General features: G+C 37.3%; 1 protein-coding gene across 1 annotated transcript in view; it reads right to left on the bottom strand.

The window, feature by feature from the left end:
- LOC136025258 (kinesin-like protein KIF11) overlaps nucleotides 1-19,873 on the bottom strand; it is a 51,046-nt gene that overhangs the window by 14,008 nt on the left and 17,165 nt on the right. Inside the window, exons 3-4 of the mRNA XM_065701108.1 lie at nucleotides 4,994-5,161; nucleotides 1,191-1,454 (exon numbers count right to left, since the gene is read on the bottom strand). Coding sequence (XP_065557180.1) covers nucleotides 1,191-1,454; nucleotides 4,994-5,161 — 432 coding nt within the window. The remainder of the gene's footprint in view (nucleotides 1-1,190; nucleotides 1,455-4,993; nucleotides 5,162-19,873) is intronic.

Below are 19,873 nucleotides of genomic sequence, written 5' to 3'. Positions count from 1 at the left end.
CTTTTACTTATAAAATACCGCAGGTAAGTAAGGAACGTCAAGCACGGTTAATAAATAAAATAACATTAAAGCACCTGAATGAAAGCCTTGGACTATTGGATTGGCAAGATGTAATATTCACGGAGGATACAGATATGGCAACTGATAATTTTCTAAGAAATTTCAATTGCTGCCTTGATTCTAGTTGCCCATTTGCTACGAATAAAATTTCCAGAGAAAAATTTCCTATAATGCCATAAATAACGTCTGGAATTTTGATACCAGTTAAGAAAAAAAAAATCAGTTATTTATAAAGCAGTTAAAGAATCCAACTGATTATAATATTAAAAATTTTCGAATTTTGAAAAATAAATTTACCTCACTGATACGATTGTCGAAACATAAGTATTATAAAGAGTCTTTCGAAAAAGCTCAAGTTCTCCTCGCAAAACGAAGTCTTTAATTAATTCTTTTATAAAAAGATAAAGGAAGTCTAAGTTTCCTGGAGTTATTAGTTTAGAAGATGGATCGACTACTATTAAATCGGAGAAAGTGGCTGATATTTTGAATACTTATTTTGCTAATATAGGAGTGAAAATGGTTTCATCAGTAATGAACCAGTTTGGATCACGTAGTAATAAATATTTTTCTTCATACCTTCCATCTCCTCAAAGTAATTCAGTTTTTCTCGGGCACATTTCCCAGTCTAAAATAACAAAAATAGTGTGTGATTTTGCAGACGCTGGAAAACTTTTCACCATAAGCGTCTCGAAAAAAGAAGCTAAAAAAAAAAAAAAAAAAAAAAAAAAAAAAAAAAAAAAAAAAAAAAAAAAAAAAAAAAAAAAAAAAAAAACCACTAGGTGAAGCTTAGTAGATAATCGAAGTACTTTAAGGACATTTATTATGTACTGAGAGCAGATCTTACATATGGCATTTTATTTCCTTTTAATTCAAGAAATAAACTAAAAACTAGTTGCTAGAATATAACAGAAAGATTTTTGAATTTAAAATGGAATAGTTGTGGGTATTAAGTCATGGCTAATTGTAGAAAAAGCCAAGACAGATAGTCCAATTGAGTGAGAGGCAATTCTGTCATTAATCTCCCCCTCCCCCTTATTAGAATCGTATGAAAATGTTGTTGGCTCATTTGTTAATAGATATGTAAAGAATGCAAAATTGCTGATAACACTAAAAATAAAATATAAACTCACTCTATCGACAATAGCATGATTATTTTCGAAGTTTTCTTTTTTTAGCTTCGTAATTTTTGTGCCAAAATCCTTTTCTCGGTTCGACGCGTCGACTAACAACGTATTCATATCGCTTCCAAATCTGCTGGCATCCTGTTTTGCACCATCAGTGAATCCACTAACTTCTTCCGTTGAATTCGAGACTCGCTCTTTTATTGTTACAAAATCTTTTTTCTTTATGTTTTCTAATAACGAAATAACACCATCAAGCTTGTCTTCGGATGTCTAAAAAATAATAATCAGAATTTTAAAGGAGGATACTAATAATAATAATTGAAGATTAATACGCAATATATAATTAATAAGCAATAATAATAATAAGTAAAGATTGAAATACATAAGTAAGGACTCGGTTCTATACTCTATCTGGTAGGGGATAATTTTACTACTTGTATCTTAGTCAACTTCTCTATACACCTCTTTCGTGGTCTGTCTCAAGGAAGAAGTCCATGCAAGACGTGGCTTCCACAAACTTGTGTTGCATAGCATGACGCCTTCTGAGTCAACACAGCTGACTTCCACTAACGTGTGTTGCATAGCATGACGCCTTCTGAGTCAACACAGCTGACTTCCACTAACGTGTGTTGCATAGCATGACGCCTTCTGAGTCAACACAGCTGACTTCCATTAACATGTGTTGCATAGCATGACGCCTTCTGAGTCAACACAGCTGACTTTTCACAGCATGACACGAGGATTTGTGTGCTTTCGTAATACAACGTTGACACCTCTACGTCAGGGTAGGTTCTTTGAGCTCTTTATCATCTTGATAACCAAGTGCAAAATGCAAACTATTCAGATTTTCCAAAATGTAGAACATTTATGCTTTGTAACATAACGCCATTCGAATTCTTGCAGCCGATACATTTTGTTTTTTTACAATTTCTAAGCCAGGGCTGCAAACGTTGTCCAGAAGTCTCATTTACATAATACCCACTATTTTGGACCAGAGCGCTTAAGCATTGTCTATGCGCATGAATGGTGGGTATTAGAGATTGTACCAGAAGTTCCAAATCCAAACCAGACAACTACCACTAGTAACAACTCACTGCAGCACAAAGCCAACTGAGACCAACACAGCTACGTGCGATACTCCTCCATCCCAATCTATTCAAAGCCTTCCTCCTTACACCCTCACAAGAGGTTCCCATTTCCCTTAAACCTTTACTTTCCAAAATCCTACCATCTTATTCGGGGACGATCCACTTTTTGTTTGACCCTAGATGTTTGACCAACAAGGACAATCTTTGGCAATCTGTCCCCCTTCATCCGAAGAGCGTGTCCTAGCCATCTCAACTTTTCAGTCATTATAGTCCTAAGAAGCACGATTAAACCACATATTGCGTACGGCTTACTGTTGGAGATACGGTCTGTCAGTCGGGAACCCAAAACAATCTGTAGGCAATTTACCTGGAAAACATCTAGAAAATCCTCTTCTGATTTTTGGATTGCAAACGTTTCAGAACCATAATTGACCCCTGTCATCACTGCAGCTTCTGATATTTAGCCTTGGTTCGCAGATTTATCTTCTAATTTTTTTTCAACTGTTAAAAGCACCCCGAAAACACTATTCTACTTCTAACATGTTCACTGTGAATTTACTGATAACCCTACGTAGGTCAGTGGAGCTATCCACTTGAACGATCTTCTCGTTACCCAATATGATCTCTTCACCTTCACTTATTCCTATTCTTATACCAGCTTAGTCTTCTTACCATAATTTTCAAACCTATTCTTGCAGCTGAATTCTCAAAACCTCCAATATTCGTTCATTTTCGAACTTTTTCACCTTGGATGCTTAAATTCAGCGTAATCTAAGTCTAAGAGAGTTTTATTTCCTTAATTGATTTCATGACCTCAGATTGCCTTTGGTGTTTTCCTTAGGACGAAGTTCATCAAATGATCCATATAAATGGGGATAAAACGAAACACTATTTATTTCCTGATTTAATACGAAAGCAGTCTCTAACCTTATTTCTTATATTAATCGTAGCAATGTTATTCTTGTAATCACTAATCACTTTAATGTATTTATCTGGTATGGTATAAAAGGTTAGGAGCTTCACTAAAGCTCCTCTATCAGCTGAGTCGAACAACTCATAATCTGTAAAACTGAAGAGTGAAAGGGTTTGATGTCTCAGGCAATTCTTAATTACTAATCTAAGAGTGAAAATTTGGTCGAAACATCCTCTCTCCTTCCTAAAACTACACTGTTCTTCTCTTAAAACTTTATCTACAGTGTCTAAAAGTCAAAAGACTATAATCGTACTAAGTAACGTTTTTCTTCAGTAACCAGGCTAATGTCTATAAAATATCTCACTCACTCTTATCACCTTTCTTATAGAGGGGTTTAATTAAAATTTTCTCAAATCGCTAGGTATTTTTCCTTTTTCAAAAATCATATTCAAAAGCCTCAGTAATTCATCTTTAACTTCATAACCGCCATATTAAAAAAAACTCATTTACATCACTATCAACACCTGGATCATATTGTTTTTTAACCCTTTTAGTACTGTCACTAATTATTCATCAAAAAATAAATCTTCTTTCACATCCAAGGTGTCGTAAACTTTACCATTCGTTTCTATATCTTTTCCTGTAACTCTGTCACGGATTAGCACATTCTCAAAATGTTCTGCCCATCTCTCTTTAACTATTTACATAGTAATAATTGTGACCCCGTTTCTATCTTTAACAATGACAAGTCTACATTGACTCTCTACATTTATTAACATGGCAGTAAATATTTTACTATTATACTGTCTAGCCGCATCTTCCAGACCTTCAGCAGTTTCATCAATACCACTTCATATCTTCTGAATTCATATTTTAATGTTTTCTCCATTTTCTTTGCATTCCTTTTATTTTTCATGTGATCCATCACTCAAATAATTTTCGCACACCCCTCCCTCATTATCACTAACATCACTGATGTTAGTGATATCACTGATGTTACTTGACGATAAGCGGTTTTCATTGGCTATGGATGACGGTTTGACTAAAGGCATAAAATACTACTTTACCGTTCAATAGCTTTTAACAGGAGAAAATAACTTAAAGGGCGGAAAAGGCCTTCGATTAGTTGAAAGTGATGTCATGCGATAATTATTACCCAATAAAAGGCCATTTGACAATCTTTCTGGCACAAATTTTACATTTCTTGTCAGTTCCTAACGTCCACCATATATGCGTATCCGCATTGACAGTCTTCAAGCACACTGGTCCAAAATAGCGACCCTTGTGTGGTCCATGTTTACCATGACCGTGATACTTTTCGACCATGTTCGACACCCTAAGGCAATCAGATAAATCTTTTCAACTAAAGAAGGTCCTTGACGGTCAATCATTTTGATCAAAAGCTTCCGTCAGTGATTGACCCAAGCATGATTGACTATCTAGGAACGCTTCAGTCTACCATTGACGTTATTGATGGAAAGTTTGAATGTCTTAATCATTTTGATTAAAAGTGGTGTGTTAGATTAGCTTCAATCGAGATTGAAGAGCTGATTGAAAGGTCGATTGAAGGTTTATTGAAGCAAACGTCAATCGATTGATGGAAGCTTTTGATCAAAATGAATGACCGTCTAGGACCCCCTTAAGCCATACAGTGAATTGACTTCATCAAATGTTTACGAAAAAAAATTAACCTCTTTTGCTAAAAAAAAAAAAAAAACTCCAGAAGAACAGACTATAATTATGTACATTTTTGTTGACAGTGTCTTCGTATTTTACCAGAAGATTCTTAATACCATAAATAAGAATACCTGAACTTGCTGGAGAAGTTCCATTTCTCTAGCTTTAAACCTTTCATTTATACGTTCATATCCTGTCATCTGGGTGTCGACAAAGTGTTCATTCGCAGTCCGAATTCGATCTAACAGGTCTCGTTGTTCAGTCGAAAAAGTTGAAACTATTTCATTCATTCTGTCCGTCTGAAAAAGACAAGCAGGTCAAATCGGATATAAAAGACTAGTAGAGCCGTAATTTTATGAGCTGAAAAGTTTCGGTATACCAGTGGTTCCCCAACTTATTTGACCTACGAACCCTATTCCAGAAAAGAATACTACTCACCAGCCCCAGAAAATTAATTTTTTTAATATTTTAACATAAATTAAACAGAATTATCTATGTACTAATGTACCTCCCTTTTACATAACCTCAGACCTTAAATCCGTGATTCCCAACGTAGGGCGCAAGCCTCCGGTGGGGCAAGGAACTATTTTGGTTGGTCATGGGGAGGACGTACACCCTATAGCTGACTATACATTAGAGCCTTAATTTAAAAGATAAAATCATGTGAAGGAGTTACATTCATAGACATTTAAAGGGCAAGAAACATATATGATGGTGTTGCAATAACGTCATGCATTGTATATATTAAATAAAAAAACAAGTTTTCTTATTTAACTGAAAGTAAGGAGCGACATTAAAACTTAAAACAAACAGAAATTACTCTGTATATGAAAGGGGCTGTTCCCCCCTCAACGCCCCGCTCTTTACGCTAAAGTTTGACTCTTTCTCTAAATACTGCTTTTTAAAACAGTACAAAAATTTAGCGTAAAGAGCGGGGCGTTGAGGTTGGAACAGCCCTTTCATATACGGAGTAATTTCTGTTCGTTTTAAGTTTTAATGTCGCTCCTTACTTTCAGTTAAGAAAACTTGTTTTTTTTATTTAATATATACAAAGCATGACGTTATTGCAACACCATCATATATGTTTCTTGCCCTTTAAATGTCTATGAACGAAGTAAAAGCTTATGTAACGGACTTCTTTATTCATATGTTTGTATTGCGTATATGAAAGGTTTCGCCCCTCGTCAATGCCTCGCTTTTCACACTAAAGCTTAAATTTTGTCCCAATTCCTTAAGAACGACCCCTGAATCACAAAGGCCGTAGAATAAATAGTTGAAATTACTAAAAATATTTAAGCGTGAAGAGGTATTAGGAATGTACTAGGAGGGGTATTAGAAGGTATTACGAGGTATTAGAAGGAGGTGAACCCCTCATATGCGTAATAATTTCTGTTCGTTTTAGGTTTTAATGCTGCTTCTTGCTTTCAGTTGAAAAAAAACTTTTTCATATTTATTTTTTCAGATAATGCTAGAGAATCCTGCCCATAGAATGCCATGAAAATCCCCTACATGGAAATTTATTTTCCCATTGACAAATTCCTCCATGGAAAGTTCCCCCCACATCACCCTCTCCCCTCAACCCTCCCCCCACCAATCAAAAATCCCCCTGAAAACGTCTGTACACTTCCCAATAACCACTACTATATGTAAGCACTGGTCAAAGTTTGTAACTTGTAGCCCCTCCAACGGGGACTGTGGGGAAGCAAGTCGTCCCCAAAGACATAGTTATAAGGTTTTTCGACTATTCTGAATAAAATGCCTATCTCAGAATTATGATCCGGTGACTCTGGGAAAATAATTAGCGTGGGAGAGGGCCTAGGTGCCTTCCAACTTTTTTGGTCAGTCAAAAAAGGCACTAGAACTTTTCATTTCCGTTAGAATGAACCCTCTCGCAACATTCTAGGACCACTGGGTCAATACGATCGGCCCTGGAAAAGACAACAACAAACAAACAAATAAACACACATCTCTGATCTGTCTTCTGGCAAAAAATACAAAATTCCACATTTTGTAGATAGTAGCTTGAAACTCCTACAGTAGGGTTCTCTGATACACTGAATCTGATGGTGTGATTTTTGTTAAGATTCTATGACTTTTACGGGGTGTTTTCACCCTATTTTCTAAAATAAGGCAAATTTTCTCAGGCTTGTAACTTTTGATGGGTAAGACTAAACTTGATGAAACTTATATATTGAAAATCAGCATTAAAATACGATTCTTTTGATGTAACTATCGGTATCAAAATTCCGTTTTTTAGAGTTTTGGCTACTATTGAGCTGGGTCGCTCCTTACTACAGTTCGTTACCACGAACTGTTTGACAATATTTTTCATTACCATAAAACATGTCTGTCGGTTGTGAATCACTGCCCTTATCCTCATGTGCTTCAAGAGGCGACTAGGACATTGGCAAGAAATATCAAGAGGGGTGCCATCTGCATTTTAGAAATGTCTAGGTGAACATGGCTTGAAATCGGTTGAGAGCCACTGCCTTCAGGCATTGGGAAGAAATGTCACGAGGGGTGCCATCAGGATTTTAGAAATGCCTAGGTGGGACATGGCCTGAAATTGGTTGGGAATCACTGCCTTTATCCTCCTGTGCTTCAAGAGGCACCTTAGGCATTGGCAAGAGATATCAAGAGGGAGACCATCAGGATTTTAGAAATGTCTAAATAAATAAATAAATATATTCGCAAATTTGATGGCAGGCCGTTAAGCCTCTACAAAACAAAAATCTTAATTTGCATTTCGTCTAAATTTGCATAAGGAGAAAATGTAACTTGAATAATATTCATCAACTTCCTTCTTGAATGTCCGTAGGTTTGTGGAGCAGATTACTCTTTCTGGTAAGTTGTTCCAATGCTGAACAACTCGGTTGCCGAAAGTCCATCGGCCCATGTCCTTGTAAAAACGTTCCATGCTCACTTTGTACTGATGTCCTCGGAGATGATTTTTATTGAACTGCATGATTCTCTGGGCTGGTACGTTATCATAGGCACCATTGCAGAGCTTGTACATTTCAATAAGATCACCACGATGGAATCTATAGGCGAGGGTTGGGATTTCAAGCTTTCTAAGCCGCTCTTCGTAGGGAAGGAAGCATAACCTGGGAGAGAATTTAGTTATCCTCCTCTGAACATTTTCGAGAGCATCTATGTCCTTGTTGTAGTATGGTCTTGTAGAACAATGTCCATACTCAAGAATCGGGCGGACAAGGGACTTATAGAGCGTAGCAAGCATTTTGTCGTCCTCGCACGAGAAGTTTATTCTGATCATACCAGCAACTTTGGAAGCCTTCTTGACGACAGCTTCATAGTGGCTACTGAAGTTCGGTTAAGAATCCACTAAGATGCCTAGGTCTCTTTCTTCTCTACTAAGAGTGAGTGCAGCGGAACCAAGAAAGTATGAGGACGAAAAGTTTTGTGGACCCAGAGTGAGGATATGACTTTTCTGGGTATTGATTTCCATGACCCACTTCTTCATCCAGTCATCGATTCGTTGGAGATCCGCCTGCAGGTGGTGAATGTCTTCACATGACGAGATGACGCGATAGAGCTTTGTGTCGTCCGCGTAGAGAAGGATGTCAGATTTGATGCCCTCAACTAGGTCGTTGATGTAGAGATTAAACAGAAGGGGGCCGAGAATTGACCACTGGGGTACCCGCTAAGAACTTCTTCTTCGGTATTGCTGAGACAACCTTCTACGCACACAACTTGCTTTCTGCCAGTTAAGAAGTCCGTAATCCATTGAAGAAGACTGAATGAGGACCCGCATGAGGAGACACCGTATTTCCTGAGCTTCTTGACGAGACGCTTATGGGGAACTTTGTCAAAGGCTTTCTTGAGATCCAGGTATATGAGATCAATCTGGAACCCCTTGTCGATGTTTTTCTTCCAATCATCTGTGGCACAAAGCAGTTGGATCTCTGCAGATCGTTCCTTAAGAAAACAAAACTGCTTTTCGGTAATTATTTTTTCTCATTTTAAGTGTTCTAGGGTGTGGTCTGCAATGAGAGACTCAAGTACTTTACACGTAATACAAGTGAGGCTTATCGGTCTGTAGTTTGATGGGTCTTCTCGTTTCCCACCTTTGTATATTGGGACGACAATAGCTTTTTTCCAAATAGCAGGAAGCTCACCGAGTTCAAGAGACTTTCTGTAAATGTAGACTAGTGGCTCTGTTATTACCGTTGCAAGTTCTTTGACAGTTTTGGATGTAGATTGTCTGGGCCTGTGGACTTGCTTGGGTTAAGTTCTCTGAGTTTTTTTAGAACATCGCTATGTTTGATCGCTATCGGTCTTATCAATTCGCTTATACCCTGAATTGGTTCCTCGTGGCTAAAGTGGTCTTCGTTCTCAGGTTCCTGAGTAAAAACAGAAGAGAACTAGCTGTTGAGAAAATTTGCCTTGTCCGTGGGGTCGTGTACTAGCTTTTGTTTCACGGGATCGTAAAGAGATGAGACTCCACCTTTGTTTTTCCTTTTGCTGTTCACGTATTTCCAGAAAATTTTTGGGTTTTCTTTCAAGGAGAAAGCTAATTTACGTTCTCTAAGCTTTCCTTCTCTTCTTGTTGCTTTTCGAACCCTGTTGCGGAGCCTCTTGAATGTTTTCTCTCGGAGTTACTTTGTCGATTACTTTTGTAGTCTCTCCATGCTTTTTGTTTTGCTTTAAACAGTTCAATATTGGCTTTACGTAATGCAACACGGGTGTATTTATTGTGCATAGGAATAAATTGTTCTTCCATTGAGGCTACAATCTAAGTGAACCTTGTGTAAATGGTGTCTAACGACTCCAAACCACTGAATTCTTCAATCCAGTTGACATCCGAAAGCTCTCTTCTAATAGCAACGTAATCTTCCTTGTAGTAGTTACGTTTCGGTGCCACAAGCGTCCTCAAAACCTCCGTTTCCAAGCTAAACACAATTACCGAGTGATCCGATTTACCGATTGGTGACAACTGCTTAATATCTGATACCAGGTCTCCATCGCTTACCAGTAACAAATCGAGGATACTTGGTGTGTCAGATCCCCACATCCTTGTTGGCTCAGATATTAGCTGCTCTAGAAAGTGTTCGTTAATAACGTCCAGGAATTTACTCGTCAAGCTTGCGGTAGATTCCGTGGTGTATCGCCTATTCCAGTCTATCTTAGGGAGATTGAAATCTCCTATAATAGCAAGCTTTTGGTTGGTGTTCTTAGCGAATGCTGCTATTTGCGAGAAGAGAGCTTCGTCGGATGTGTTAGTGTTGTTGGGGCTACGATAACAGATCCCAAGAACAGTGTCGCTGGTCGTTTTAGACTTAATGCAGATCCACAGACTTTTTTTGGGCTCAATCGTGTCGGTTGGCCTCGATATTGGATGCACGTTGATGCCTTTTCGACAATAGCACACTATCCCTCTACCTGTATTCTCTTCCAGATTTTGTTCATACAGATAATAATCTTCGATACTGAGCTCTGTGACGGTAGGTAAGTATCTGTAGTTTTTTGGTTTAACTTCTACTATTGCCACAATATCTGGATTTTCCAGTTTGATAACCTGCTTTGCTTCCTCCATTTTGTTTAAGAGAGAGTCAGCGTTGAAATAGAGACATTTTATTTTTTTTCGGATTCATTTGTATGGCTTGGGCCTTTTCCTCGTCAATTTTGGGGCTGTCGTTGGCTGGGACCATTTGATGGTCTCGCTTGTTGTCTCATTCTCTGGTTCCCGTTGGACCTGGAATTGGTGCTTCCAGTAACATTAGAGTGTTGCTGTGCTTGCTGACCTTGGCTCAACTTTGCTCGACGCTGTTGTGCCAGTTGTGCCCTTTGCATTGGTGTTCGATCAGGGTTTATGTAGACCTGGTTTTTTACAAGTTCGTTGGTCGATTTTCTTAGATTTGGGGCTGCGCTGAGAATCTTCTGTCGCTTCTTGATTGTGTCGATTGAGTCCTTCAGTTTGACTACTAAGACGCGTGGCTTACTGCCATTTATTTGACTTCCCACGTGTACGACCTCACGAATGTCGTCATCCTGCAGGTGAGCTCCCAAATCATTCTCTGTAGTTAGGTTAATCACCAAGTCTTTGTCAGAGATGTCTTCTGACTCCGGGAGACCAAAGATCGCAACATTTGTCCGTTTTCCTTCTCTAAGTTGTTTTTCCTTATCAGCCTTCAGTATCACATCAACAGTAGTATCATAGCTTTGGATGGTGCTTTCCGTTGGAACAGGAGCTGGGAGCGAAGGACTGGGTGCATTTAACTGTAGCGCTTCCCTCAGTTTTAGCTGCAGGAACGATACGTTTCTTTTGTTGCAGCTCTCGCATTCGTATTTGAAAAGACGTGACTCAGGATCTAGGCTCTTAATTGTTAGGAATAGATCGGCGTTTAATTGTCTACATCCCGCGTATTCACCACAGAAAAAGCATTTGATGGCCGTGGAATTTTCTGTCGGTAGATGACAGTAGCTGCATAGTTCATTTGCAGCGCTGAGCTCGACCGCTTCAGGTAAGGTGGATTTTCCCTTTCCCAAGCTCTGATCCGAGATGTTGTTGTTGCCTCTGAATGTTGTTGGCATATCGTTGTTTGTGCTGATCGGAGTTGAGTTGTTTTTCGGCAGTAGATTTGGACTAGGGGCTACTTCTGGTTTCGGTCGGGTTTTGACTCCCGATGCAGGTGAGCTTGTATTCGCAGGCTTGCAGCTAGGGCAAACAAAGATGCTTGCTAGTTCACGTGAGTATTTGTCTTTCCGCACGTCAGATGGCACCACTTATGGCATTTCGTGCATTTTGCACCGCCGCTGCTTTTGGTTACATTTTGACTGCATACAGAACATGGTGGTTGGTTCATTTGTTTAGTTGCAAATCAAGTAGTAGCGCCGAGTGTTTTGAGCTCGAAATGTCGTCTGGCTATTGAACCTTTACCCCGCAATTAAGGAAGGTGGGCCAAAAAGATGTCCGAATCACTTCGCCGCGATGCTCTGGCAACAATGAATAGAAAAGTAAGGGAAGTGTTGAGGGTTGGTTACCTTGTCCCCGCAATTTCAGGGGAACCCCCGGCGGGTACCACGGCTCTTGCTACCAACTCACTCACCCCCCTTCTGCTTACCTTTCTGTCGCCACCTCTATCGCAGCGTGATTGCCTTTAAATTTTGGAATTTCCAATTATATTCACTACTTGATGCCTAAATGAAATGTCTTTCTTGCTAAAAACTAGTCAGATGTAGTCGTTTAGATCGTAACAGCATCAGAATTGATTGTATTTGTTGGAAAATAAGTACTAAGCAACTATCGACCAGTGTTATATGAAGAGCAACAAAAATGGTGCCATATGATATTAGCGATGTAGATGGCGACCTAATTAATATGTGAAAAAAGATGGCGCAGATAGAAATACCTAGAGAAAAGACCTATACTAGGAATTGAAAAGGGTTTCTCAAATTCACCTTAGCTAAAAATCTATCTCTAGACGTGGCCTGAAAATGGTTGATAACTACTGCCTTAATCCTCCTGTGCTTCCAGAGGCGCCTAGGACATTGGCAAGAAGTCTCTAGTCTCCACAATATCTTGCTGCCACCAGCATATCTTTCCCATCTTCCCACTTTTCCATAACATATAGTAAAGACAGGTTTAAACTGATAACGTTGATATTTAATGAACTCAAAATAGAAGGGCAATACAAAAGAAAGTCCAAAGATTCCAAATCATTTTCTCGAGAAGCAAGAAGCTAGTGTTCCGCAAACAATTTAGTAATCCTTGACTCTATTTTTGGCAGCAGTTATCTTAAACAACTATGATTCACTATTTACGATGAATCCATAGTGCACTATTTGTGATTAATATGTTGCACGTGTGGCCATCCCCGTCCCCTGAGTCACTCTAGCACCCACCAGGGGGTGACTGCACCTACTGTGGGAATAACTGCGGTAGACTAAATTTTAAGGTTTGACAGAAACCGGTAAATTTGATGAGGCAAAAAGGTAAGGTGATGTCACTATGTGAATTCCAGCTGCTATCAGTGGTGCAAACTTGGGAGGGGCGGATTTCCACCCCCCCCTAGATTTCAAAAACCTTTTTTCTAGTATTTTAATTTGAAAATCTCCTTCGTGGCGTTTATGTTGCAAAATTGCCTCCCCGCCTAGATTTTGAAAAATATATTTTGCCCCCCCCCCCCATATTTTTGCGAATTTGCGCCACTGGCGTGTATGTCAGATTGAAAGCTATATTCTGTGGTTTTCATCCAAAATGTGTCACCCTCTAAAAAAAGTACATAAATGCTATTTAGCATAGAGTACCAATAGTACATTTTACCAACAAATAAAAAGAAGATTTCAATCATTGCAAAAACTGTTTTTCAACCTAAAATGTTTTTTTAAGCGAACCGACTATTCACCTATATGAGATTTTACGTGAAACCCGGCTAACAAAGAAAAATATCACTCCTGCCACATCATAGTTTCAGTCACTTTCTTCCCCCAAGTCACCCTCCCACTAAAGTAAGGCAAATAGGACTCACTTCTGAGGATGGTAATGCTGACATATATCTATTTCACATAGTAGTGTTCCATGTTTTAACATGCTACTAATACCAACTTAAAAACATTTCAAATTTTAAAATAGACAACGTTTCGGTTCAAATGACGTTTTTAATAATCATTCCTTATGTAAAATAATAGTTGTAATAACAATTGTGTCTTCATCTATCGCACCCTCACATTTTATCTTTTCCATCTGGCTTGGTGCCTTTTCCTCCATAATTTATGTCTTTTAAGTGCTGGAAAACAGTCACATAATCAATCCAAATAATCGTACATTATTTATAATGCCCGGGCAATTTAAATAGTGTCTAATAGAAAGCGACAAAATGATGATTTATATAGAAAATATTACATTGGTCGGACATGATGAATAATGCTAGAAATCAAGTGGGCAATTTGAGAAAATTTTCATTCATATTACTATCCATTAATATTTCTCTATACACTAAATAGTATTCCAAGCAGTTTCGATTACCATGCCCAAATGCAATATGTGCACCATGCAAAAGTTGAGATATGTCTTCCCGACGCATGAAAATCCTAATCTGTTTTTTAAGTTCCAATATAGTTTTTTCAGCTTTTTCCTCCTCTCCAATAGTTATTGCGTCAAAACTGCATAAATCCTGACAACCCTTAGGTTTTTTTTTTCACTTACCACTTTGATTTTAGATATTTTACCCTTTCCTTTTAACTCTGAGCCAAGGTCGTATTCAGGGGGAGTTAGCTAGTTTGAACTCCCCCTCGAAATCTTTGTCAGACTCGTAAAAACGTAACAAAACTAAACAAAAACAAATTTTTGATGAGTTTTTTATACTTTTTTGTACCCCCCCCCCGAAAAAAGTCCATCCCCTCGATCCCCCCCCCGAAAAAAGTCCATCCCCTCGATCCCCCCCCCGCAAAAAAAAATCCTGGATACGACCCTGCTCCAAGCATTGAGGTTTTGGAAGAATATGTATTCTAACTTTTGAGACACACTCATTCAGCCTTTCGTTAAAGCAGTTTCAAATCCGTAACGTTTGTTAACAATTGTTCCTGCATTTTATTTTTAGAAAAATAATTAATGCTTAACAAAAAAAGAAGTTTCTTTAAGGCAAAAAACAATAAAAATTCGCCACATATAACATCCGAAGAAAACTGTCAAAATATATAAAAATAAATATAGAGCACAGTAAACAACTAAAAAAAATTATAAACTCGTTAAAGTGCAAAATGGTACAGGCTACAAGCCACCAAAAATAGTTGCTATTTAGCCAGTGAAAATCATACCACGCACACGACGAGAAATTACAGTCAATCAAAGTAACCGGATGAATAAAAGCAGTATTCATTATGACCGGACAATGTATGAAATAATCATAAATTGTCGTAAACAAATACAAAAATTATTAAACTGCTTGATATTATCAATCATTAATTCACGATGACCAGGCATTATGAAAACATACCCTGATAAATGAAACCGATCGAAATAGTTTGATGTTATGTTCAATAACATTGTGAATGTTTTAATGACGAATTTTTCGTCATTTGCATTAGTTTTCAATTTAAGTTCTTTAAAATTAAAATATAAATTTATATATACTATTTTTGTTATATACACCAAGAAAATTAGCGTTTATTGGATATTTTTCCCATTTTAAATGAAATAGTTTTAATGACTTACGGATATAAAAATAAAATACGTTTAGGGTCATGGGGTCTCACAAGTTTTTTTCGAGAACATGTTTCGAAAATATGGTTTGTGAATGATCGAATGTCCAAGATGACGCTACGATCAATAATTACCAAAAACAATAAATCCAAATAATGATAGAAAATCAATAACAATAATAACCCGAAAATAAATTCAAAATCGTCACCCTTGTTACAGATACATTCGTTAACAAATTAAAATCCATAGAAACCTATAAAATCTATCTATAGATTTAATTTATCTTATGAATAACTTAAAATCTTACAGATAAAATCTAAAAAAATTCCATGTTACTTTTTTATCATATTCATAGGAATAAATATAACCCTTTCCCACTAGGCTTTGTAGGTCTCGCTGCTATACCACGCCGATACACAGAATACCCCAAAGTGTACACTTCATGAAATGCAATTTTATTTCATAATTTTTCTTCACCTGCAGGTCTAAGACCCGAGGGAGTTACAAGCAAACCATTTTTCTATTTACTGTATACGTAGCCTTTTCTTGTAAGTGAAATAATAAAATGTGCTCAGGTTTCTTATTATTTTAATGCCCGGGTCAAATTATAGTCACAAAATCAAGATAAGTCACAACTCCAGCACCAATTGTAAACTGTTCATAATTTCTCGATTTGAACATTGTTCAACTTCCAAATATAAAATTTGCAACCGATCAATCACAGTCAAGAGTTCTGCACATAATGTTTTGAAACTACAAAAGATCGAAGCTTGGAACAACAGTTTTTCGAACAGACAAAAGTATCAAAGACATAGTGTTAAAAGAATAGTTGGGAAAAAACTATAATTTTAAAAAATAATTTGGGAAAAATTGATATAAGCTTTTCAAACCAATTACTTGGCATTTCAATTCTCCGCTTCTGAAATACGTTACATACTACATTATATAAAAATACGTCTATCTGACGTTAAATTCAAGAAAAAACCTATTCAAACAGTTCGTGGTAACGAACTGTAGTTTGGAGCAACCCGGTTCAATAGTAAACAAAACTCTAAAAAACGGAATTTTGATACTAAAAGATACATTAAAACAATCGGATTTTTATGCTGATTTTAAATATATGATTTTAAATATATACTGTTTTAAAAAGTAGATTTGAGAGAAAGAGTAAAACTTTAGCGTAAAGAGCGGGCGTTGATGAGGGAACAGTCCCTTTCATATACGGAGTAATTTCTGTTCGTTTTAAGTTTTAATGTCGCTCCTTACTTTCAGTTAAAAAAACCTTGTTTTTTTTTTATAATGCATTCATTTAATCTAGGTTATCAACAGCTGTGATAATGACGCGGCACGAGCGCAATTCTACTAATTTTATGATAGCTCTAACGTAAACATGCTATTTAATTTTTTTTAAGGGCGTCTGTTTTTCAGGGATAATATTATCAATGATGGTATTTTTATTTCCATTTTGGCATTTTCCATCCTCACAACACATTATTGCTAGTTATTTATTTAGTTTACTCTTTGACCTATTTTTATCTATTTTAGCGGCATTTGATGCGTTGTTAATTATTTTCTTGAATGTCCCTTTTTCTCTGTAACGAGTAAATAATTCAAAATTTAATCTAAATGAATTACGTAAAGAAATATTCCGAGTAGGAGACGCCTTTTAATCTGGCGTTAATAAAACACTTCTCAATCTGCTAAAATAGCATTTAAACAATATACATACTTCTTGTTTAAGACGAAGCATTTTTTCTTTTTTTTAAGACATAAAGTAGCAATCCATGCCCTTTGGCAAACAATTTGGAAATTTTGGCAAATATTTCACTCATCTAATTTCTAAACTCATTTCTGATTTTCCTACTGAATAATTTAATAAATATTTAATCAAATCAGAAAATTTGACAGGGATGTCAGCTTTTCAATCAAGAAAAAGAAAAATTTTCATTCAATCGGCCGAGTCACGACGTAGGCAATAATGCTCCTAAACCAATGAAAAAATGGAGGAAAAACCATAATATCAAGAACGCACAGAAAAATTTCGATTTTTTTTGTATTCTCATCCTATAAACGATAATAGGAAATGAATGGTAATAAGATGACGGAGGACAATAAAAGTGACCGCGCATTCTTGTGTCCAAAAAGATTTATTCTCCTAGATTCCCTCCTATCACTCGATTTTGAAAAAAGACACTTATCTTTGGTTGTTTCATCGAAGAAACTGAAAAAATTGCCCCTTCTCTAGATTAAAAAAAATATTTTTTGACCCCCCCCCCCTATAATTTTATGAAATGACGCCACTTACTCTTTAGATCTTCCATGATGGATAGCACTCTTATTACATTTCTCCAAGACTAGCTTGCAAAAATTAAATATATTTAATTTAGTCTAGAACACATTCGTGCATAAGACTATCAAGGAGGCACATTCGTGCCTCTATAAAGAGGCGAACCACGACAATGTTAAGCGATCTTCGGTTCAAGTGGTCGCAGAGGGATGGGGAGGGATGCATTTCGTAGCCCGAGCTCCAACTAAGAAACCTGCCAAATTTCATCCCCCTCCGACTTTTCCTTCATGGGGAAAATCTGGCCGAAAGTTTCGACCCACCAACCCCAGCCCCCCTTTAACGTTTTCCGATCGGGCTGAAATTCATAAGTTAAGGTCCCCTAGGGCCCAGGAGCTTATCGCGAAATTTCAGCTCGATCCGATAACTCCTTCCCTGTTTTCCAGAAACCACGCATAGCCACTTAATTTTCATATTCTTTTTTTCTCGACGCCTACAGGTCACAGCCGACATCGGATCTGGGTGTACGAAGACTCATTCGATGCGGAATTCTCCGAGTAAGTGCCCTTGAAAGTTTCGTAGGAAAATCTTAACCCCTCGAAAGTTTCGACCCCCCCCCCTTTAACGTTGTCCGATCGGGCTGAAATTCAAAAGTTAAGGTCCCCTACGGCCAAGAAGCTTATCCGCGAAATTTCAGCTCGATTTGATAACTCCTTCCCTATTTTCCAGAAACCACGTATTAGCCACTTAATTAACCCATTTCTCCATAAGAGCCTATGTTAACTTGAAATTTTTAAAAGTTATTTAAAAGTTATATTTACACAAATGCAGGTGGTTAGCTCAGTCGGTAGAGCGTGGGACTTTTAATCTTCGGGTCAAGGGTTCAAGTCCCTTATCGGGCGGTTTTTTGTCACAAAAAAAATTATTATTAAATTACATCCACCATGGATTGTAGAAAAACGTACAGAAATAATATGAAAAAAACTTCGTTTTCTTAAAGAGTTAAAGAGGCTGCGTCCCAAAGTCGAACCTTAAAACGTACAGGAATTAGGAGAGGCAGTTGGGGGGCTGCCGCCCCCCAAACCCTCCGCTTTTAAAGACTCTTTTGTACAGGTTTTTTGTTGTGTCTGGGAAACAGTTTCAATAATTATGTTAAAATGTAAATGGAGTGGACCCCCCACAACAAAAACCTGTACAGAGAGTCTTTAAAAGCGGGGGATTTGGGGGGCGGCAGCCCCCCAACTGACTCTCCTAATTCCTGTACGTTTTAAAGTTCGACTTTGGGTCGCAGCCTCTTTAACTCTTTATATAAACGAAGTTTTTTCATATTATAATAGTCAGAGCGCCAGATTCTGTATCTCGCTTATTTCGATTAGTACCCATGCCGGAAGGTACAAAAATGTTTAGGGTGGATCCTATGGTATTCAACCATGCTGAAAACGAATATCGTAGGGCGCATGTTCGCCGTTGGGGCGTTTCTGAGATATAGGCCAAAAACACCAAATTTGGCCTATAATGGGGTTCGATGATTCTAATTTTTTTTTACAGATAAGATTGGTCAAATCCAGCGTATTCTTACATCAATAGAAAGAAGAGACTTGGGGCTACACGAATATGATTTCTGTTTGTAAAAAAAAAATTAAAAATAGTACACTTTTTACTGCAGTTTTAAAAAAAGTCAGATTTTTTTCAACAAATTTCTAACAGAAAAGCTAAAAACTCGAAATTTTTTCAAGATGAAGTATTTTTTTTTATATTAAAAAAGAAAGTCCGTTTAATTCCAAACACATTGAGCTAAGAAAAAAAGTTTAAATTATTATATATGGGGGGTCTGCAACTTTTTTAGCGAGTATACCCGATAATATGAATTTTGTTTAGTCACCTACTACCTAGCGGGAAGTTGATTGATAAGCTAAGCAGAAGAAATTGACCAGCAGAAGATGAAAAAGAAAAGTAAGTCAGGTAGGCCAAGAAAAAAAAAACAGTTACTTCAGGTTGATTCAACATGTGATTCTGACGCAAATACTGATTTGCTGATGGATGATAATGAAGAATATGACACAAATTTGGAAGATCAAAAAACAATTTTAAAAAAAATACAATTTTTAAAAGCACTTTTGGTGTTGTAAAGTTGGCTGGAAAAATGAGTGTAAATTTTTTTTTGCAGAAGTAAGAGACTTAATGAAAGTAATTTACAAAATTAAACATCACAAGAAACTAGGTGATACTGACTCCTTTAAATTTATAAGGACTGATAAACAGGCATGTTACATTGATCAATCAGATTTAGTATTGGAACTTCCAGTTCTAGTGAAAATGCTTGTCAAATGAAACATCTGTGATTTGAAATTGATTTGTTAATATTTAATCTAATATCTTGCTTTTCCTTCATGAAGCACCAAACAACCATGCAACAGTCGAAAAACCTCTGCGAACGTTCACGGCGATAAGTAAAGCTGTCGGATGTGACGATACGGTGGTCAAGCAAGATCTCTTCATTTATCAGCTAGCACAGGGAGTGAAAAGTAAATACCCGGATGACTTCAAAAACGTAATCCTACGGAT

The sequence above is a fragment of the Artemia franciscana genome, chromosome 3 (assembly GCF_032884065.1).
Source record: "Artemia franciscana chromosome 3, ASM3288406v1, whole genome shotgun sequence".
Taxonomy (NCBI): domain Eukaryota; kingdom Metazoa; phylum Arthropoda; class Branchiopoda; order Anostraca; family Artemiidae; genus Artemia; species Artemia franciscana.
This window is presented reverse-complemented; position numbering and strand designations above follow the sequence as displayed.